This window comes from Saccostrea cucullata, unplaced genomic scaffold (assembly GCF_032062105.1).
Source record: "Saccostrea cucullata isolate Sc308-1 unplaced genomic scaffold, CSIRO_AGI_Scuc_v1 ctg3235, whole genome shotgun sequence".
Lineage (NCBI taxonomy): Eukaryota > Metazoa > Mollusca > Bivalvia > Ostreida > Ostreidae > Saccostrea > Saccostrea cuccullata.
In genome coordinates this window covers 1-23,322 of record NW_026933345.1, presented here as the reverse complement: position 1 = coordinate 23,322, position 23,322 = coordinate 1, and the positions used below count along the sequence as shown (strand labels likewise).

General features: G+C 36.3%; 2 protein-coding genes across 5 annotated transcripts in view; one reads left to right on the top strand and one right to left on the bottom strand.

Moving 5' to 3' along the window:
- LOC134238059 (DNA polymerase alpha subunit B-like) overlaps positions 1-9,949 on the bottom strand; it is a gene marked incomplete at its 3' end in the record, with an annotated part of 42,158 nt that extends 32,209 nt beyond the window's left edge. The window contains exons 1-3 of the mRNA XM_062720187.1: positions 9,802-9,949; positions 3,777-3,901; positions 2,805-2,896 (exon numbers count right to left, since the gene is read on the bottom strand). Of these exons, the coding sequence (XP_062576171.1) occupies positions 2,805-2,896; positions 3,777-3,901; positions 9,802-9,883 (299 nt within the window). The remainder of the gene's footprint in view (positions 1-2,804; positions 2,897-3,776; positions 3,902-9,801) is intronic.
- Positions 9,950-11,595: 1,646 nt separating this feature from the next.
- On the top strand, positions 11,596-23,044 carry LOC134238060 (macro domain-containing protein PG1779-like). Of its 4 annotated transcripts, none has more exons than XM_062720191.1 (9): positions 11,597-11,758; positions 11,861-12,081; positions 13,977-14,108; positions 15,096-15,239; positions 17,353-17,448; positions 18,017-18,037; positions 18,572-18,675; positions 22,750-22,780; positions 22,924-23,042. In XM_062720191.1, exons 2-9 carry the CDS (start codon positions 11,928-11,930, stop codon positions 23,022-23,024), a joined length of 783 nt encoding a protein of 260 aa, XP_062576175.1. In that variant the 5' UTR covers positions 11,597-11,758; positions 11,861-11,927; the 3' UTR covers positions 23,025-23,042. The 4 variants fall into 4 exon arrangements, with proteins under 4 accessions (XP_062576172.1, XP_062576175.1, XP_062576173.1 ...); XM_062720189.1 differs by having other exon boundaries at positions 11,857-12,081; XM_062720190.1 differs by having other exon boundaries at positions 11,604-11,738; positions 11,857-12,081.
- Positions 23,045-23,322: the final 278 nt, after the last annotated feature.

Sequence of the window (23,322 nt, the reverse complement as noted above, 5' to 3'; positions counted from 1 at the left end):
GCCTTTCACACAAACAATCTCACTGAAAAACATAATACAGGAATGAAAAAGTAAACAAATGAAAGAAAAGAGAAAAAAATAAATGAATAGAAAAAAAAAGAAAAAAAACACGTAAAATCTGAAAAATAGACTTTAAATTGACACTAAAGTCAGCCGTGGATCATCCAAACTAGCAGGACTCAAACCGGAAGTTTATGGTATGACTGTTATTAACAAAGTAAACAATGGCGGAACATTTTTTCCAGAAAAAATCACTTACTAATTTTCTTGATCTTGTCGTCTAGATCATCTGTTATGTCAAATTTCGTTCTTTTTTCGCTTCCCTCGATTTGTGCATAGATGGAACCGTTAAAGTACCATGCAGATTCGATGTCTTCTCGACTTAGAAGTTTACTGATAAGTTCCCCATTTGCTTTTGTCACATCGTCCACCAATTTCAAACCGTTTCCTAGTTTCTTTATATCTGAACGCTTCCTCATGACTCTGGCCTTGGCATCTGAGTTGATCACTTTAACAATAATGGGCCTTGGCTTTCCGTTCTCTCCCAGAATACGATGCGCTGCTATTATTTCGCGATCTTGGAGTTGTACACCTGCTTTCTCCTGAATAAACTCTTTTACAACCATCTGAGTGTTTTCTTTCTCCATCTCCATAACTCCCATGATCTTAAAATTATATTTTCTGGAGTATTGTTCATTTCTGTTGCTCAATCTGAAAGCTTCACCTGCAATTTTTTCGTTCATTTGCACCCTCTGTTTTAATTCTCTGATTTCTTTATTGCTCTCCGCTAATTTCTCGGCTAGTACTTCTGCCCTTGATTCAAGTTTTTCAATATCTCCCGCTGCCTTATCTATTTTCTTTTGAAATTCAACTTTTAATGCCTGGCACTGTTCTTCTACTTCTGCTTTTACACTCTCATCTCTTTCTTTATTGTTTTGTTCTATAATTTTTTTCACAATTGTGGTTACAAGCGTCTCCAACTTATCAGCTTTGACAGTTTTTTTAATTTCAGTTTTTAATTCCACGAGATCTTTTGAAATCTGGGTTAGCTGTTTACTTACGTCTGTCAAAGTGCTTTCCTCTTGATTTTCATTGTTTGATTTTTCATTTTTCTCTCCTTTTTTATTCCCTCGTGTAGATACACTAGGGGTCGACATTCTTACCGTGTAGAGTGACCGTGAACAGTTTTCACAACAGGCACTGGTGCGGGTTTTTTAAATGTACACTTTACTTATATGATCTTCAATACCAAGTCCCAATCACAATCGCATTCACATTCACTTACAATTCACAATATTATTTGCATGGATATATCACTGAGAAGGTATCACATAATTTCCACATCCAGGAACGGTTTAGAATTAGTATTAATTAAGAGTCCAGCATGTTTTCGACCACTCGCTAAACAGCACGTCTTGCCTGGCCGAGCGCCATTTTTAAAGTCTGAGTTATACTTTTTTACTAGCCCGAATTTACTAATTTGTTAATTGCACATCTCTGATACTTGTGGTTCTGTTGATTAAGAACACTTTATTCGTATAAATAGCAGAGGCAGCCTACTCTGAAACTTTACCGTCCCAATTCTCTCCCTCGTGTGTGTCAAACTGTTAAAATAAGGTCGAACACGATCTATTTCAAAGAGTTAACCAAACCCGATTATAAGAAACGTATCGAACTGAAAATCGAGATGGTGAATCGAACATTGAACCGAGCACTTATATCGAACAATATCGATATTTCGGTGAATCGTTTCAGCCCTAGAGGATATTGAAAATGTGAAAAGTTTACAAACAGATGGATTGACAACATACAATGGGTGATCAAAAAAAAAAGCTCACTTGAACTTTCCAATCAGGTGAGCTAAAAAAAGATATTAGAAAAAAACAAGAGGCCCATGGGCCACATCACTTACCTGAGCATTGTGGCTAGGAAAAAAGCAGAAATGTTCAGTATTAAAAGGTTTAGATCTATAAGTGGTCTCAACCTTCCCATGAGGGGAGGGGGTTAATTTGAACAAACTGGAATCTTCACTAAGGATGCTTGCAAATTTCTATGACTATTTGTTTAGCTTTGAACTTACATTGTGGTCCAACCACAACCCCCCACCCCATCCCTTGAAGTCATGATTTTAACACATTGAAATCTACACTACCTGCAGATGCTTCCATATTAATGTGACCAATCACGGCTTTGCTGTTTGGAAGAAAGAAGATGGATTTAAAAATTTCCTATACATTCCTATGAAAAACTTTGCTCCTCCATTGTGGCCCTATCCTACCCCAGGGGGGTCATGATTTGAAAAACATGAATCTACACTACCTGAGGATGCTTGCATATAAATATGACTAATCATGGCTTTGCTGTTTTTGTGAAGAAGGTTTTTTAAAGATTTTTCCTATACATTCTTATGTTAAACTTTGATCATCCATTATGGCCCCACTATATCCCCATGGGTCATGGTTTGAACAAACTTGAACCCCCTTCATCCATGCTTTGTGGCAAGTTTAGTTAAAATTGGCCAAGTGGTTCTTGAGAAAAAGTTGAAAATGTAAACAGTTTACAGACAGACAAACAGTGATCAGATAAGCTCACTTTGGCATACAGCTCAAATGAGCTAAAAATAGAAAATTTGCAACTGGAAGAATGAAAAAAATTGATTACTATAGGGCACCTGCAAATCCCTGCGGGCCCTTATATGAAGTCATATTATACAGTCACAGAAAGGCACTATACTAGACTGTCATTACTTGTTAGTAAGCCTCTTGATAGTAATTATAGTTATTAGTTAACCTAGAGATTCATACCCTTCTGACACATTGTCAATATTGTACACTCTCTGCTGTGTCTTCTTGTTCAAAGGAGTCTGCGGAGTTTTCTGCGTTTTCTTTGCTAGTTTCTACAAGTACAACTGAATTTGAGTTACTGATTCTTCTCCACCTAAATGTGTTTTAGCCTTAGCTGAGAGGCGCAGTAAGGAGTGAGGGATCTTTTTTGTGCCAGTACCTACTGTGACACAGGACCAGGTTTATATGGCTTCATCTGAAAGACCAGTCTCCACATCCTGAGATTTGTACCTGCGACATACTAAATTTCTTTCTCTCTACATGCTCTGACCACTGTACCACAAGACCGATAGTCAAGATTCTATATGACTAATCATGCTTTTTTTTTATTTTTGTTCTTTTAAAAGAATTTTTAAGATATTTCCTTTATATTACTTGGTAAAACTTTGAACCTTGTTGTGGCCCCACCCCCACTGCCAGACGATTTGATTTGAACCAATTTTAATCTTCCTGAGGTTGCTTACTGATTATATGTATAGTCAGGGCTTATTTGTTCTTAAGAAGAAGATTTTCAAAGATACATATAAGTAATGCTTCGTTAAACTTTGATCTTTTATAGTGGCCCCATCCTTTCCATTAGGGGTTATGATTTGAATAAATCTGTATCTATACGTTGCAGTATGGCTTTCAAAGAAGTTCATTTTTTCTTGTCTCGTGTTTCTTTAGATTTTTGAAAAGAATTAACACGCCACTAATTTTTTTTTTTTTACAAATTCTTTATTCTTCCCTGAAAGAGGATTAGGCCCTGCATGTAAACTAATTTGAATCCTGGCCTTCCATCAATTAAATGCTTTGTGTGAAGTTTGGTTGAAATTGGCCCAGTGGTCATGTAAGACAACACATGATATACACACAAACAGAGAACAGACACTTTTGCACATAAAATCTTACTTGAGCCTTTGACTCTGGTTAGCTGAAAATTGATCAAGTTACCTCTCTATCAAATACATCCAGGTTCTCCACAGAGATAGTGAGATTTTTCCTAAGATTTGAAAATGCAATCCACTCAGCTGCTACTCTTTCTGCATCCAAATTATAGGTAACGCATAGTTCCTTTACTGTGAAAATAAAAAGAAAAGATTAAGTACAGGTCTAAATTTTATGGTACGGTTTACAAGCCGTAGAAAGCAATTTTGCTTTAGGGCTCAAATTTAAAACAAGAGGTCCACGCCCACATCACTCATCTGTAGTGAGCATTTATATTTTAAAAGCAGAAATCAGTTTAGTATTTTTAGTGGTCCTACTCAACCCCTAAGGAGGAGTGGGGCATGATATGAACCAACACTAACTAGGACTAGGATGACACAGAACCTAGCAGATCCAACATTTATCAATAATACTTGGTATCATATACCAATAAAATTGAGAAAATCAGCAGCCATAGGGAGCTAAGGTATAAAATTTCATTGCCAAAATTTCTTGAGATATCATCCGGAAATGAAAGTTTTACACACAGACAGGATGTATGAATTTGACCTCAAAATTATAGGGATCTTCCTCAGACCATAAGCTGGCTTGTTGAAAGGCTTGAATAACATCCTTTTTGAAGGATAAACACAATGATGAACTCCATGCAAAGGAGAATCAAGGTTGTGAAAAATGCGTGAGGGAGACATTGAAGATACCTTATTTAAGGCATAAATATTGCTGTTTACGAAAAAATGTCACATGGAATAGTTTTATATATCAATGTTTAGTGATGCCATACAGCAGAATCATTTAGTAACCCTGAAAATCAAATCACTTAGTTCTGGGCACGTTAACGAAAAGTTTGAACAAGAGGCCCATGGGCCACATCGCTCACCTGAGAAGCTTTGACCATTCTGTTCTTTACCAGATTTCCCCCTTGTAATACATAATGCATCCCCACCCTACCCCACTGATCATAATTTAGACATTTTGAAATCTACACTACCCCAGGATCCTTCCATGTGCACATAAGTTTCAGCTTTTCTGGCCCAGTGGTTCTTGAGAAGATTTTCAAAGATTTTTCCTATATATTTCTATGTAAAACTTTGATTTCCCATTGTGGCCCCGCCCTTCCCCGGGGGTCATGATTTGAACAATTTAGAATCTAAACTACCCCAGGATGCTTCCACATAAGTTTCAGCTTTTCTGGCCCAGTGGTTCTTGAGAAGAAAATTTTCTAAGATTTTTCCTATATATATTTCTATGTAAAACCTTGATTCCCCATTGTGGCCACGCCCTTCCCCCGGGGGTCATGATTTGAACAATTTAGAATCTACACTACCCAGGGTTCGAAATTAACTCATGTCCGTAAGTCCGAGACTAGTCAAAATTGTGTCGGACTAGCAGATTATGTAAGGTACTAGTCCGTACGGACTAGTGCAAATCCGGATATAAGTCTTGAATTGGTTCACATTTTATTAATTTTATTTCCGAGTCTCTTAGATGTATGAAAATAAATGAGAAACGCAACCGCGATAAAGCGTTTTCTACATTGTGATCAATAGACAATTACGTGACCATCTGGAGATTTCTGAAAGTTTAAAACCCTCTTTCTTTCACCACATGCTTCCAACTGATGTGTGGACACATATTTCATTGAATTAATTGATAAAATTTAAAATATGTATTATTCTTTTTACATAATATAGGGCGGACTAGTGGAATAGTTTGCGGACTATTGGAAGCTAGAAGTCACTAGTCCGTGCGGACTAGTGCTAAAAAAAGTTAATTTCGAACCCTGCTACCCCAGGATGCTTCCACATAAGTTTCAGCTTTTCTGGCCCAGTGGTTCTTGAGAAGAAAATTTTCAAAGATTTTTCATATATATTCTATGTAAAACTTTGATTCTCAATTGTGACCACGCCCTTCCATCGGGGGTCATGATTTGAAGAATTTAAATCTACACTACCCCAGGATGTTTCCATATAAGTTTCAGCTTTTCTGGCCCAGTGGTTCTTGAGAAGAAAATTTTCAAAGATTTTTCCTATATATCTCTATGTAAAACTTTGATTCCCCATTGTGGCCCCGCCCTTTCCCCGGGGGTCATGATTTGAACAATTTAGAATCTACACTACCCCAGAATGCTTCCACATAAGTTTCAGCTTTTCTGGCCCAGTGGTTCTTGAGAAGAAGATTTTCAGAGATTTTTCCTATATATTTCTATGTAAAACTTTGATTCCCCATTGTGGCCCTACCCTTCCCCCGGGGGTCATGATTTGAACAATTCAGAATCTACACTACCCCAGGATGCTTCCACATAAGTTTCGACTTTTCTGGCCCAGTGGTTCTAGAGAAGAAGATTTTCAAAGATTTTTCCTATATATTTCTATGTAAAACTTTGATTCCCCATTGTGGCTCTACCCTTCCCCCGGGGGTCATGATTTGAACAATTTAGAATCTACACTACCCCAGGATGCTTCCACATAAGTTTCAGCTTTTCTGGCCCAGTGGTTCTAGAGAAGAAGATTTTCAAAGATTTTTCCTATATATTTCTATGTAAAACTTTGATTCCCCATTGTGGCCCTGCCTTTCCCCCGGGGGTCATGATTTTTACAATTTAGAATTTACACTACCCCAGAATGCTTCCACATAAGTTTCAGCTTTTCTGGCCCAGTGGTTCTTGAGAAGAAGATTTTCAGAGATTTTTCCTATATATTTCTATGTAAAAATTTGATTTCCCATTGTGGCCCCGCCCTTCCCCCGGGAGTCATGATTTTTATAATTTAGAATCTACACTATCCCAGGATGCTTCCACGTAAGTTTCAGCTTTTCTGGCCCATTGGTTCTTGAGAAGAAGATTTTTTAATGACACCACCCTATTTTCGTCTTTTCTTGATTATCTCCCCTTGTGAGGGGACTTGGCCCTTTATTTTAACAATTTAAATTCCCCTTCACCCAAGGATGCTTTGTACCAAGTTTGGTCAAAATTGGCCAGTGGTTCTTGAGAAGAAGTCGAAAATGTGAAAAGTTTACGGACGGACAGACGGACGGACGACGGACAAAATGTGATCAGAAAAGCTCACTTGAGCCTTCGGCTCAGGTGAGCTAAAAAGGTGTTTAAAAATCAAGTTTTAGGAATTATATATTTGCAAGATGTGAGGCGGGTTTTTACAATAAGTAATCAATGTTCTACAGGGGTGTGCAATTAGAAAAATCAATAACTAGCCCACGGGCTAGTGGCAGCTATAAAGTTACTAGCCCCAAGTGAAAAGTTACTAGCCCAAATATAGGGGCAAAAATTAAAATAAAAAACTATAACGAAAATTAATTGTTGAAAAAGTCAGGGTACTGAGATCATTCTTTTTAAAATTAAAGTTTAATTCTCACTATGAAATTAAACCATGTATAAATTATAATGAAAGAAGTTTAAAATGCATTGAAATGAATTATCTTTCCTTTTTCTGAACATTGCACTTGCTCATTTAGAATGAAATTTAATTCATTTTGTTCTCATCTTAAACCATTAAATACACTATAAATATACTTTATGTGAGTCATAAAACACTTATCTTTCAGTTGATTGAGTGATCGTAAATGATTTAATGAGATATCTGCATGTATTAACCATAAACAAAAGAATAGAGGAAATTCGGGTTAGGAAAAAACAATCGTTTTTGGAAGTAAATAAGTCAGGTAGTGCTGCAAAACAGATAAGGTTATGGAGATTTATTGAGAGTAGGAGCATGTTGTCAGAAAAATTTTCACTGGTTGGGAATTTGATAGCAAAAACGAGTGAAAATACAAGTTGTGCTTTTCATGTATTGCGTGTGTAGTTATAATTTTTACTAGCCCGACGGGCTACCTCCATGCAGAAAATCACTAGTCCGACCCCAAAAAGTGGTAGCCCCGGGCGTCGGGCGATGCTAATTGCACACCCCTGTTCTGAGACGTCCGGTGCAGAAAAGATCGGTAGGTACAGCGTTATTTTCAAAGAACAAGCCATGAACAAGCGAGTTGTGCAGATGCCATTATGGAGCCTGCATACCTTTACTTTTTTTTTTTTTTTTACATATCAATAAGGTATGTACATATATTAAATTTATAAACCAAGACCCAAGTACCTGTGGGAAAGAGATAAATATACATTGGTAAATATAATGAAACATCAAGAAATGTCAGATTCATTTCGATTACAAATTAAAAATTAATGATGTTTCCTTTTCAATTTGATAATTGGCGTTGTTTTCCGTCTGATTCTGAACAGTTCAACAGGTCTGGTACAATCACTACATTTAGCTACATAGCTTGATTTATAGGGCTGGGTATTGACCAGAAATTTCGTATTGTGATACATTGTATATTGGAATATTTTTAACTGTATTGCGATATGTATTGCATATTTTCAACGTTATTAAAATGGCAGTTTCTCATGAAATTAACTTTAATTTACATGAAGATCATACATAACTAGGATGAGTTAGCAAAAGGAAAAATCAAGAGGCCCATGGGCCACATCGCTCACCTGAGTAACTTGGGTGATGCAGTTCTTTACCAGATTCCCCCTCTTGCTATACCTATCATGCCCCACTAACCCCTTCCCTCCAATGATTTTAAAACTTTACAATCTACACTACCAAAGGATGCTTCCATATAAGTTTCAGCTTTCCTGGCCCAGTGGTTCTTGAGAAGAAGATTTTTAAAGATTTTTCCTATGTATTTCTATGTAAAACTTGGAATCCCTATTGTGGCCCCGCCCTACCCCCGGGGGACATGATTTTAACAATTTAGAATCTACACTATAACAGGATGCTTCCACATAAGTTTCAGCTTTCCTGGCCCAGTGGTTCTTGAGAAGAAGATTTTAAAAGATTTTTCCTATGTATTTCTATGTAAAACTTGGATTCCCTATTGTGGCCCCGCCCTTCCCCCGGGGGTCATGATTTTAACAATTTAGAATCTACACTACCCCAGGACGTTCCCACATAAGTTTCAGCTTTCCTGGCCCTGTGGTTCTTGAGAAGAAAATTTTTTAATGACCCCACCCTATTTTTGTCTTTTCATGATTATCTCCCCTTGTAAGGGACTTGGCCCTTCATTTTAACAATTTAAACTCCCCTTTACCCAAAGATGCTTTGTACCAAGTTTGGTTAAAATTGGCCCAGTGGTTCTTGAGAAGAAGTTGAAAACGTCAAAAGTTTGTGGACAGACAGACAGACGTACGACGGACAAAATGTGATCAGAAAAGCTCACTTGAGCCTTCGGCTCAGGTGAGCTAAAAATCTTGTTGATTTTATTAAAGCTATGCTCAGGAATACATAAAATAGGGTCTTTCTTACTGTTTGGCTTTTTAACAACTCATCTTATATTTATTTTTATATTTAATGATAAAATTCCTTAGTTTAAGCATTTTGCCAATATATCGATATTACAAAAACGTATTGCAATACGATATTTTTTGTCATTGTATTGCAATATAACTCATCTGAAAACAATTCATGAAAAAATCACTCTTGAAGAAATGTCTTTTTTCTGCGCAATTGCAATCAAAGTTCTGAAAATTTTGGGGCAATGTTTGACAGTTGGAACAGTTACTCTTTGAATGAAATGACAAAGAAGTCCAGTTCCGGTTAACATGATAATAGGTCGGTAATCATTCAGCACAATGTGAAGTAATCATACTCAGCCATGCGTCACCGCAGGCATAAGAGAGGACAGTTAACCAAACAATGGAATTACATCATGCATGTTTTGCTCAAAATTGTCCAAACGCAGCAATGTATAAACTATCTCTGCTTTGGATTGTTTTTTTTTAAACCTCCCTAGTATAAATAATATTAATAGTCATTTAATTGCAATTTTTTGTCTCTTTTTAATAAAAAGAAAAAATTTGAAAAGGTACGTAAATAAAGCCACGTAGGTAATTCTACCTACGTAGCTAAATCTAGTGATTGTACTGGACCTGTTCAAGAATAGATTAGAGCCAATTCTGGTGCTAAATATTACCCTATTTCCACCGGACTATATATATAAGGAAATGAATGGAACTCACATTTGTCTACAATGTCATCGGACAATTCAATACCAAATATATCAAACTCATCCCTTAGGGCTTCGTCTTGCAAAAGTGCCATTTTCGCAGCAAGCCTCAGTTTCTGATTTCCCGCGATATTTTAATTTGGGTATTCGGTAAACCCAGAGCCAAATACGTCTGTAAACTAACGGGACGGCAAGCGGTAAATCTAGTTTTGACGACTCCCGGTTCTCTCAGTTTTTTTCCTGAAACATTAGCTGCAATAATGTATCGTATCCCTCTACTATTTTTTTTAATGTGATATTTTCTGGAGAGGACTTTAATTCCACAACATCTACATGATCTATGTAATGGTGCAAATGTATTTTTTACATTCAAGCGACTACAGGCAAAATATACTGTTTCTACATTCAACAGCCAAGAAAGCTAGCTGACTTGTGCCGCCTTGGAATATACAGTGTAGAATCACTTATAAAAGAAAATATCGGGGGTGTTAATAAATGATTGTGTTGTGTGGTATCACTAAACATCTATAGCCCAAAATCATCCCAAGTAATATTTTTTCGTTAACAGCAGTATTTGCGCATGAAATGAGGGATTCCTAAATAGAGATGCTCCCTATATCCCGAATTCTCATTGGTTGTCCCAATATATAACAATCGATCGAGGTCAGTAAACATGGCGGCTAAATTCAAGTTGTGATTTTAACATACATGATAAATAACCGATATGTGGATTCTTTTGTATGCATAACTACATTTTTGGAGTTCAGGTAAGTAATGTTCATAAAATATGACCATTTACTGATAATTTGAATCAAATCTACGCGGAAGTTAATCACTCCCGCGCTTGCACCATTGCGGAGATCCTAAGGAGTTGCATGTAGCCCTCTCCCAACAAAAAAAAAAAGAAGGAGAGGGTGACATTATTGCAGCTCAGTGCCCCCCTTTTTATGCCCCTGGATCATAAGATCCCAAGGTATATTGTTTTTACTTGTCTGTTTGTCTATAGATAGTTTTCGATAGGCCTGAATTTAGCGAAAGTTACCTCCCGTTGGCCGCCATATTGGAGGTCGACTCAGTGATTTTCCCTCTTTGTCTTACCAAGTTTAAGAAAATATAGCAGAAATATTTGGTGGAAAATCTTTATCAAATAATTTTTTTTAAATAAAGGAGGCTTCCAAAAATTTATATACTTCAGAAAAATAATGATTTCTAATTCAAAATAGCAAATATAAGAATTTTACATTGGTTGAACAATGAAGGAATATGAGCATTTGGACCTCCAGTATGGCGGCCAACGGGAAGTAACTCTTGGTAAATCGAAAACTATCTATTGTAAACTTTAACCTAGCCCATAACTATTGCGCTGTCAATGGTAAGGCTTTAATATTTGATACAAGTGTCCAATATGACAAGACTGTATTACCATCGGGGGGGGGGGGGGGAGTAGTGTTGCACAAACACATCGTTTTTTGGACGTAACTTTTTACAACAGAAAATGTTCATCGAAAGTCAGAAAATGTTCATCGAAAGTCCCGCTCCGGTTGGCCCCGTACTTTAAAATTTAGTTTTTTTTCTGGAAAAAAAAAGATGCAACGTAGGGTAAACTGATCGCAAGTCGAACTTGACCGCGAGTCGAACGCATTTTTAACCTCGTCTACACCTTTTGATAAACAATAACTGGTAGGCAACTCTTGATAATCTAGATTTACACACATAAGCTACTTGAAGTGGAGCTCTTACACATGTACGTCTTCATCAAATATATTTCGGGATTAAGCAGTACTAGATTTACCGACTGCCTTTTGAAATGCTACTTCCTGTAAAAAAAAAATAGTAAGGAAAAAACGAAAACGATGTTAATAATAAAACATTTAGTACCCACTCAGTTCAAACAAAAGATATCTATTTATATTAACAAATTTTAATTCGCAAAGTATATTCTAAAAAAAAGTCATAAAACTTCGGAAAAGGTAAGGTCGGTGTATGATCATGTCACCATGGGCATACTTTTAATAAAGTGTTATGATGCATGCTGACTTTCTAACTTTGGCAAGAGGAATTTTAAAAGGCAGATCAAGAAGGTTTAAAGTAGTCATAGAGGAGATCACAATCACTGCCCCCTTTCGCAGCTTGTTCAGTATGTCAACAACAAAGTTGAAGACAACAGAAAGTGAAACTAAGCAATGTGCTAGTAAGGATGGCACGACTAGCCCTCTCCTAACAACCCCAGAACCCGCCACATCCAAGAGAATAACCAGAAATGCTCATCACGATGCTGTGTTATCTGACAAAGGTAAAACAATATCACTTAAAATTAAAAAAGAAAATATTTAGTAGGTTGCTACACTTATCTTACACTGACCTTTTGTAAAATTCTCAGTTGGCCCGTACCCTGCATGTGCACCTGACATTTAAGTGGGTGGATGCATTTCTGGCAGATGAACATTTTTGAGCATGTTGAAGACTGCTTTAATTCATAATTTTAATATCATCATATTAAATAAAGAGTTATCTCCCATTGTCAGTGCAACACACTTTTTAGCTCACCTCAACAAAGTTGGAGGGAGGTTATCAAATGGTAGCTACAGACCTGTAGGTTGTTGGTCTGAAAAATTGGGATGGATGACCAGAGAGCTACAGTGCCACCCATAGAAAAAACTGTATATTTATTGCACACAATAAGTTGCACTCATTTTTGGATTAATTTCTCCAAATTCTTACCTCAACTGTACAAAAGCTTGATTTCAAAACATTCCTTTGACCCTATCGCCTATACTTTAATATTTTATGTCTGCATGGAGTGCTTTGAACCTAATTATCCAAAATGGCAAGGTACACAATGCAGAATTTTCAAAAGTTTCTGTTTTAATTTAAGGAATGTTTTGTTGTTGAAATAGTGCAATAATTCCGTTATCATGGTTATGTTGGGAAGACACAGTTAGTAGTATTTTGATATGGAGGTTTGAAAAACACGGAGAAAAAAATTGAAAAACAGCTCACTTTTTTGTGTGCAATAGATATACAGTTTTTTCAATGGGTTGCACTGTAGCTCTCCGGTCTGTCAATATATTTTTTTCCCGAAGAACTACAGTTCTGCAGCTAATCAAATGGCATCGGTGTCAGCATCCCAGGTAAAAGTTCTTTTCAAGTACTTCTTTGCCAATAATTTTTTGGAGCACTGGTTAAAGTTTTTTAGCAGGTTTAATAGAGTTTTGGAGTAGATCTGATCATTGCCAAGTAACTATTAGCCCTGTATATACTATATTGTACTAAATGATCAGTCTTAAGGATGCACACTACTGAACTTGCTTTGGATGCTGGATCTGACCTAGTACATTTTCCAGATAAGTGAACAAGTTGTAGCAGATCTTAATTATTTCCAAGTACAATAAGCCCTCTGTTGACCAAACTTGCATGGATGATACACTTAGCACACTACTGAACTTGCTTTGGATGCTGGATCTGATCTACATTTTCCAAATGAATGACCAGGTTAAAGTTTTTAGAGCAAATCCTTTACCAAGAAATTATAAGGGATATCTGGACCAAACTTGAATAGATGAATTTGATGCAACACAATCAAAAGAACTGATTCACTGCAATTAAATTTAGTCCGCATTTGTAACATTAGCGAGAATCCGATCTATATGATCTATCCAAATTCTATGTACAGTTTTATAAACACGTGTTGTTTGTTTTTGAGTGAATAAAAACCTGGATGCATGCAACTTGTGTTCCTCAATATTTACATTCCTACAGGCAGACCCACTGTACCAAATACTGACCTCACCATTGAAGTAATAAATTGTGCATTAATTTACTGAACAGCCTTACTTAGTTTATTGAAAAACATTTAATTTGCATTTAGTGTAATTACTTCGCATTAACTGTTGTATGAAGTGTGAACACAATTTAATTTGCAAGTTTTGAAGTAAATCCATTCTCTAGTAACTGCAAGCCCAATCAGACCAAGGTGATATTTATAGGTATGCACACTATTAGGTTAATAGTCAAGTGTGGGACTTAATTTGCCTTACTTAAAGACAATATTTGTTTCCATGAGCTCTGGGTCAAAATTTTTGATGTGAATTTTTACTTTTTTTAAACATATTATATCTTTTAAGAACAGCAAGACAAATGTAAATCTTGACTTTTGACTTTTTAAAATGGAATTTTGTTGCATTTCAGAAAAGTTTTTAAATATGAAAAAAGAAGAAAAAAGAAAACTATACAAATGTGGGAAGAAATTCAAACAGCTAAATGACATTCCAACATGGCCAGATTTCTACAATGAACACAAAGAGAGGATGAAAAAAGCAGGTTGTTAAAATAAAATTAATTGTTAAGAAATGACATTATAGTACATTTATTGACTGTGTTCTTGGGCACCATGCATTTGTCAGACCCCAGAACCAAACCTACCGTAACTTCCTCTAGCAAACAGTTTGGTTTGAGGGTCAAAAAACGCATTTTTATGAGAATACAGTCAATAAATATTTTCTTATACCCTTTTTGTGATGCATGTATCTACTGGTCAGAGACCAAAAGCGAATGTGATAATAAGCTATAATAAGATGTCCGTCATCCATCTGTCTAGCTGTCTGTCTGTCTGTAAACAATATTTCAAAATGCAACTCTTCCTACAGTTTTAGTCTGATTTCAATATAACTTGACACACAAGTAGACTACACTAAGATACATAAACTAGTGCATGGATTTTTGATTTGGATGAATGGTGTTGCCATAGTTACTAAAAAGGAAAGTTCTTTGAAATTCCTTAAAATGCTACTCCTACAGTTTTGGTCTGAGTTTAATATGATTTCCGTTAACAGTGTTTCCATGGTTATTTGAAATAGAAAATTCTGTGATATTCCTTTAAAAGGCTACTCCTCTTAGAGTTTAAGTCTGGGTTTTAATATACCCCTGGGTAACTTAATAACTAAGGTACATAATTTGATGAATCAGTTTTTGTTTTCGAAGAATGTTGTTGCCATGGTTACTAAATACAGAAAATTTTTAGAATTAGTTTAAAACACTACTCCTCCTACAGCTTTGGTTTGATTTCAATATAACGTGGCACACATCTAGTGTACATTAAGATATATAAATCTATTTATTGCTGCCTGTTTCAAAGTCTCAAATCCAAGTGCTACTTTTCTTTTGTTATACGTACAGACCAGTAGAGCTACAGTCTCACCATGTTGACATGTTGGCATGTAAAGTCGTGTACTGGAGAAACTAACTGAATTTAACAGGTTACAAATGAATATTCTTATAGATTTTATTACATGAAATTTCATTTTGCAGCTGCAAAGAAGAAATTAGATATGAGGTATAATGTTAATGAGGACATAAATCAGAGAGTTTCTATTTGGAAAGGAGACATTACTACCCTAGAAATTGATGCCATTGTTAATGCTGCCAATAGCTCTCTTCTAGGTGGGGGTGGAGGTAAGTTTTCATACCCTAAGAGTACCCCATTAGATGTTAATTCATGCAAAGAATTACTGTAAACCAACTTCTATTTGTATGGGATAAGTATCCATGAGTTGTGCAACCTTATAACTCGTGAATATTTAAGGAATAACTGTTTAATTTTTTTTATTTCATGATGTGATCAATCGAGTGGCTTGCATGATAATTTGCATATTTTGCATAAAATTATCACGCAAGCCAATCGATCGATCATGGTCATGAAATTAAAAAAAATCTGACAGTTATTCCTGATATTTAATTGGATGATTGGTTGCTCTTGATTGGGATGCTAATCCATGTGCTACAAGCCCCACTTCTGTCTCTATCTCTTCACGTTACACCTCGCACATGATTTTTTTTTTTAACCGCACCTATTGATGAACCAGTACATTTATGGAGAAATAAAGTACATTAACTTTTTGCAATTTTTTCTCTGACAAAGACATTGGAAATGTAAATATTAAATGCTGTAAACCATTTATTCTTTTTTACGTTTGTAGAAAATGTTTCCTATATTGCAAAAATTGATTGTCACAGGATTTCAACATGCAAATACAAAATCGTGAAAAAATGATGACACAAATAATAGTTGCAGGTGTACAGTTCATGTACTGGTATATAAATTTTAAAAATTCGGGCTTGATGGAATTTCATCTCATGACTAACACGTATTTATATCCCAATAGATGTTTCAATATGATATCTTATTTCTTGAATTCAACACACCATGGATTGGTGTATCTACATTGAGCTAGTCTCAGGAAGACATGCTACTCCATGCAGGATCCGTACATTGTGAAGCTGTGGACCTTATAAATGTATTTGCAATGTACACTGTGTACACAGCGTGATGGCATTTACTCTTGAGCTGTATTGTATTTGTGCTTAGTTCCATTTTAGCCCAACTCAACGAAGTTCAGGGAGGTTATGTGATACCGTCAGCGTCGGTGTCCTAGGTTGTTATTGGTGCAATTTTCTATTAAGTACTTCTATGCCCTACATTGATTAGACACGCATGGAAGATGCTTCTAGTGTGTTTCGTTGTACCAGATAAGGTTTCAGATGCTGCAATTTCAGCAAAGGAATGAGCAGGATAATTTTTTAGGAGCAGGTGAATGATTTTGATGCAGGTTAAAGTTTTTGGTGCAGGTCCCATTTCCAAGTAACTACAGCAAAACTCATTTAGTACGAACACGGAAATTGCGAATTTACAGATATAGCGAACTTATCTTGGATCCTCAATTATATAAATGTAATGAATTCCTTATACGTATATAATAAGAATTATGGGTATAGCGAAGTAATTTCACAGGTCCCAGTGACTTCATTATAACCGAGTTTTACTGCCCTATGATGACCAAAGTTGTATGGACGATACATCTAAGGATGCACACTAACAGACTTGCTTCCGATGCTGGATCTGACCTACATTTTCTGGATGAGTAAACAGGTTAATGTTTTTGGTGCAGGTCTCATTTCTAAGTAACTGTGAGTGCTATGTTAACCAAACTTGCATGGATGACACATCTAAGGATGCATACTGCCAGGCTTGCTGCAGATGCTTGATTTCATCTTCATTTTCCAGATGAGTAAACAGGTTACAGTTTTTGGTGCAGGTCTCATTTCTGTGTTGAGTAAACTTGCATGGATGATTCAGCTAAGGATGCACACTAGTGGACTTGCTTAGGATGCTGGATCCGACATACATTTTCCAGATACCAGGTAATAGACCAGGTTAAAGTTATGGTTGCAGGACTATTACCAAGAAACTATGAACTATCAACCAAACTTGCATGGATGATGCATCAAGGGATAAACACTCTCAAACTTTCTTCAGATGCTTGATTTGAATTTCATTTTCTTGATGGGCGACTAGTTTGAAGTTTTTGGATAGGTCTATTCCCAAGTAACTGCAAGCCCTGTCAGATCAAAATTGCATAAATATTGCATTATGGGATGAACACTTCTAGAATGTTAGGTAATTGTGGGACTTTGGCTTAAAGACAACATTTGTTGAGGTGAGCTCTGTAATCTCTGATTACCTATGTTTTTAATTTATTCAGATATTTGTTACTTTTTGAATTCCTAGTTGATGGTGCCATTCATTCCGCTGCTGGTAAGAAGTTGGTTGCTGAGTGTGCGACATTAAATGGCTGTGACACAGGAGATGCCAAAATTACAGCTGGTAAAAAATCCTACATATCTATTACTGATTTTTGCTGATTTTTACCAATTTGTTGAAATGAATTGTTTTGTTCCCCTACTCATTATGATTAGCAATGGTGCCTTTTCCAAAATTGTGAATGTTATGGCCTCTGGTTTAAAACATGAACCCAATTCAATTGTTGTTAAGTTGTTACGTGATGCTCAGGTGACCTATAAGGCCCACAGGCCTCTTGATTAATTCTGTGAGCTCTTACAGCTAGTACCTCTAGTTCTATGGATGAACAGATGATAGGACTATACCTTCAATGCAGTTTTGTAAAATTCCAAAAGAATGTATGGCTAGGGACAGCAAAACTGACTACTTCAAAATTTATTTGAACAGTCTATGCCTACTGTGCTAAAGCTTTGATACTTATATGATATGAAAGGTTGACAACTACAAAATAATTTTGAAGAACATGGAAAAATATTGTGCTAAAAAAAGTGATTGGGTAGGGACAATTTTGACAGCTAGGTGGAGGTACATCAAACAAATCATTTTTTATTTTGGGCCTTGTCATGTGTTATCCTTCTTTTTTTTTTTACAGGTTATAAGCTCCCAGCCAGATGTAAGTGTTTTTATTTTACTTTTCTATTATTATTGTCAAAGTGGAGAATTTTTAGAGACCTGGAATTCACTTCCTTCATGCTCCAGGGATAGGATGGGTCCCTAACAGAGCAAGAGAGTCAAAGTGACTCAGGTGATCATTGTGGCAAATGGGCCTCTTGTTTAAAACGTTGGTATATTTCAACATTAAATCATATCTGATTCATCATAATTAAGACTTGAATTTCACATCTCTATGAAGAAATAAAGAATTTGATTTGGGAAATTGTGTATTTCTCCAAAGATCTGAACCAGTAATGTTTATTACTTCTGATGTCAAATCAATAACAACAGAATGCATATTGATATAATTTTAATCAATTAATAATGTTAAAATTTGTACTTTATCAATAGCACACTTATTCCATCTAAAAAATTTCATAAAAATGTTATGAACTGTAAAAGATATAATTCAGTCTGTGGAATTTTTTCACAACACTCATATGTATGTGTATGTTTCTGTACAATCAGTTAACATCAGATTTATTGGTTCTAGATGTGATACATACAGTGGGCCCCATTGGTGAGAAGGAAGATTTACTATCCAGAGCATATTCATCTGTCCTTAGTCGTGTAAAGGAAAACAGTCTAGCCTCTGTGGTAAGGGAATTTCTGTTTTTGAAACTTAATTATTGAACCATAACTGGAATTAATATAATAACTAGGTTGATTTTTATGGTTTCACCTGCATTTAGTAAAAAGGCCTATCATGAACCCAACATAGGGTTGGGCCACAATGGGAAATCAAACTTTTACAAAGCTATATACAGGAAAAAACTTACAAAATTATTGATGTCTTTTTCATTAGAAAGGCAAAGAATTGATAAAATGTAGTTATTTTAAAGCATCCTCATCTTGCAGATTGATCGAACTTTGTTCAAATTATGACCCTCAAGGTTACGGCTAGGCAACAAGGGGCAATGAAAGTTTAAGAACAAACAGCAGATTTTATTTCTTAATCTTATCTGTTTTTAGCTCACCTGAGCCGAAGGCTCAAGTGAGCTTTTCTGATCAAAATTTGTCCGTTGTCTGTTGTCGTCGTTGTTGTCGTCGTCGTCGTAAACTTTTCACATTTTCATCTTCTTCTCAAGAACCACTGGGCCAATTTCAACCAAACTTGGCACAAAGTATCCTTGGGTGAAGGGGATTCAAGTTTGTTCCAATGAAGGGCCACGCCCTTTTCCAAGGGGAGATAATCATGAATTAGAGAAAAATTATTGGCATTTTTAAAAAATCTTCTTCTCAAGAACCACTGGGCCAGGAAAGATGAAACTCATGTGGAATCATCCTCAGGTAGTGTAGATTCAAGTTTATTCAAGTCATGACCCCCGGGGGTAGGGCAGGGCCAAAATGGCTGATCAAAGTTTTACATAGGAATATATAGGAAAAATCTTTAAAAATCTTCTTCTCAAGAACCACTGGGCCAGGAAAGATATGAAACTCATGTGGAATCATCCTCAGGTAGTGTAGATTTAAATTTGTTCAAGTCATGACCCCCGGGGGTAGGGCGGGGCCAAAATGGCCAATCAAAGTTTTACATAGGAATATATAGGAAAAATCTTTAAAAATCTTCTTCTCAAGAACCACTGGGCCAGGAAAGATGAAACTCATGTGGAATCATCCTCAGGTAATGTAGATTTAAATTTGTTCAAGTCATGACCCCCGGGGGTAGGGCGGGGCCAAAATGGCCAATCAAAGTTTTACATAGGAATATATAGGAAAAATCTTTAAAAATCTTCTTCTCAAGAACCACTGGGCCAGGAAAGATGAAACTCATGTGGAATCATCCTCAGGTTATGTAGATTTAAATTTGTTCAAGTCATGACCCCTGGGGTAGGGCGTGGCCAAAATGGCCGACCAAAGTTTTACATAATATATAGGGAAACCTTTTTAAATCTTCTTTTCAAGTACTTCAAAGCCAGGATTAGTTATATTTGTATGGAATCATCCTCAGGTAATGTAGATTCTAGTTCATTCAAATTATGATCCCCTTGGGGGTTAAAATTCAAATTCAAGCCCCCCCCCCCACCAACTTAAGTTAACTTTCAGTTCTGATCTGATATGTGTTTTTTCCTAGCTGATATGCTCAGGTGAGCGCTGGGGCCCCTGGGCCTCTTATTGTCCTTTTTAGCTCACCTGAGCCGAAGGCTCAAGTGAGCTTTTCTGATCAAAATTTGTCTGTCATCTGTCGGCGTTGTCGTTGTTATTTTTGTCATAAACTTTTCACATTTTTATCTTCTCCTCAAGAACCACTGGGCCGATTTCAACCAAACTTGCCACAAAGTATTCTTAGGTGAAGGGGATTCAATTTTGTTCAAATGAAGGGCAATGCTCTTATTCATAGGGAGATAATTAAGAAATAGTGAAAATTTGATGCTATGTTTTAAAAATCTTCTTCTCAAGAACCACTGTGCCAGGAAAGATAAAACTTATAGGGAAGGATCCTCAGGTAGTGTAGATTCAAGCTTGTTCAAATAATGACCCCCAGGGCTAGGGCGGGGCCACACTGGCCGATCAAAGTTTTACCTAGAAATATATAGGAAAATTCTTTAAAAATCTTCTTCTCAAGAACCACTGTGCCAGGAAAGATGAAACTTATAGGGAAGCATCCTCAGGTAGTGTAGATTCAAGTTTGTACAAATCATGACCCCCGGGGGTAGGGCGGGGCCACAATGGCCAATCAAAGTTTTTTACATAGAAATATATAGGAAAATTCTTTAAAAATCTTCTTCTCTGGAATAGCATAGGCATGATTGGTCATATTTTTATGGAAGCATCCTCAGGTAGTGGAGATTCAAGCTAAGTTTGTTTAAATCATGACCCCTAGGGGTAGGGCACGACCACAATGGCCGATCAAAGTTTCACATAGAAATATATAGGAAAATTCTTTAAAAATCTTCTTCTCTGGAATAGCAAAGGCATGAATGATCATATTTTTATGGAAGCATCCTCAGATAGTGGACATTCAAGTTTGTTCAAATCATGATCCCTGGGGGTAGGGCGGGGCCACAACATGGAATCCAAGTTTTACATAGAAACATGTAGAAAAAATCTTTAAAAATCTTCTTTTCAGGAATAGCAAAGCCATGATTAGTCCTATTCATAGTGTGGATTCAATTTTGTTCATAGTGTGGATTCAATTTTGTTCAAGTCATGACCCCTGGGGTAGGGTGGGGCCACAATGTAAGTTCAAATGTAAAGGGCAATAAAGCCTCAGGTAATCAAAGAAATATGCAAGCATCCTTAGTTAGTGTAGATTCAAGTTTGTTCAAGTCATACCCTCTCCCTTTTATGGATTGGTTGGGACCACTTTTGGGTTTTAACTTTTCAAAAATAAACCGATTTATGCTTTTTTTCCTAGCTACATTGCTCAGGTGAGCGATGTGGCCCATGGGCCACTTGTTATTGCTTTGCTGTAAGTAATGACCATTTTATGGTCAGAAGGATTCAAGTTTGGCAAAGTCGTGATGCTTTGGTGCAAGAGTAAGGCTTCAATATGGGGTGAATTCTTCTCTGGGAAAATAATAGGGGGAAAATATATTTTAAGAAATTGTTCCCCCCTTAAAAACAAAACAAAACAGCTAGCTCAGAGAAGCATTGTTGTATGAGCCTCTTGTATTCAGAAGCATCATTCAAGTTTGGTTAATAAGTCCATGACTCCTCAGACTACATTATTAGGCCAAATTTTTCATGTGAATACATTCAGAAAAAATCTTTGAAAAACAAGGTCAAATTGAGTCCTATAGATATTTGCTCACCTAAACAGCCAATTGTGCCTAACGTTAATTTAGGGTTGATCTCAATTAACATTAAATTAACGTTAACTTGATGTTAGCTTAATGTTACTTTCATGTTAAATTAACGTTAGGCACAATTGGCTGTGTAAGCTGTAGGCTCTAGTAAGCTTGTCTGTCTGTGAGTAAACTTTTCACATTTTCGACCTCTTCTCAAGAACCACTGGACCATTTTCAACCAAACTTGCCACAAAGTATCCTTAGGTGAAAGGGATTCAAGTTTGTTCAAATAAAGGGCCTTATCCCAGTCCAAAGGGAGACAAGTGAAAAAAAATAAATGGTATCTTTTAAAAATCTTCTTCTCAAGAACCACTTGGCCAGGAAAGATGAAACTTAATTGTGTGGAAACATCTTCAGGTAGTGTTAATTCAAGTTTGTTCAAATCATGACTCCCGGGGGTAGGGCGGGGCTAAATGGACAATCAGAGTTTTACAAAGGAATACATGTATATAGGAAAAATCTTTAAAAATCTTCTTCTCAAGAACAGCAAAGCCATGGTTGGTCATATTTATATGGAAGCATCGTCAGGAAGTGTAGATTCAAATTTGTTCAAATCATGACACATGGTGGGGGGGGGGATCACAATAAAAGTAAAAACTTAAAGGGAAAAAAGCCACAGTTAGTAAAAAATATGTAGTCATCCTTAAATAGTGTAGATTTAAATTTGCGTATATTCAGGTTTGTTCTAATCATATCCTTCTTTTAGAGTCTGGATGACTTAAGCAATTACTGAATTGATTTTTGCTTGTTCCTAGCTACAGTGCTCTGGTGAGCGATGTGGCCCATGGGACTCTTGTTATTCTTATTACATTTGTCATATTGAATAATTTATTAAACAAGTGTGTCAAGTTCTTATTTTTCACAATTGTACAATTTTCAGGCTATTCCATGCATATCTACAGGGATATATGGTAAGCTTCAGCAAAAATATTAGACTTTTTTTATAGCATGCAGTTTTGGCAGTGATATTTTAGCAGAATTTTTAAAATTTACTTTGTTTTTAAAATCTGAAAAGTTTGATTTTGACTTCTGAATCATTTAAAAAACATTGTAGGATACCCAAGTGAAAAGGCTGTACATGTTGCACTACAAACTGTCAGAGACTTTCTAGAAAATGATGAATACAATCAAAATGTAAGTCACTATTTTTCATAATGAAAGTGAATATTTCCTAAAATGAATATGTACAACCCTTCCAGCCATGGTGAACCGTTCACAGCAGTTCAGTCGGTAGAGCGCTTGCTTCGCGATCAGGAGGTCATGAGTTCGAATCCCGGCCACAACTGACTAAGTCAGTAAAATTGAGTAGCAACTGTTCCTTTGCCATGCACTTGGCTCTTGAAGTGAAAGTTGCAGGTCATTCTGATGAGACCTTAAAAACCAAAGTCCCATGTCATGGAAGGCTTTTGCAAGATAAAGATCCCTCACTGCTCAATGGCCCTGAGTGCCCTTC

Coding starts and splice junctions, on each gene's coding strand:
- LOC134238060 (XM_062720188.1), top strand. CDS start 11,811: ATGATGCATGCTGACTTTCTAACTTTGGCAAGAGGAATTTTAAAAGGC. Junction 14,109..15,095: donor AGAGAGGATGAAAAAAGCAG/GTTGTTAAAATA, acceptor TTCATTTTGCAG/CTGCAAAGAAGAAATTAGAT. Junction 15,240..17,352: donor TCTTCTAGGTGGGGGTGGAG/GTAAGTTTTCAT, acceptor TTGAATTCCTAG/TTGATGGTGCCATTCATTCC.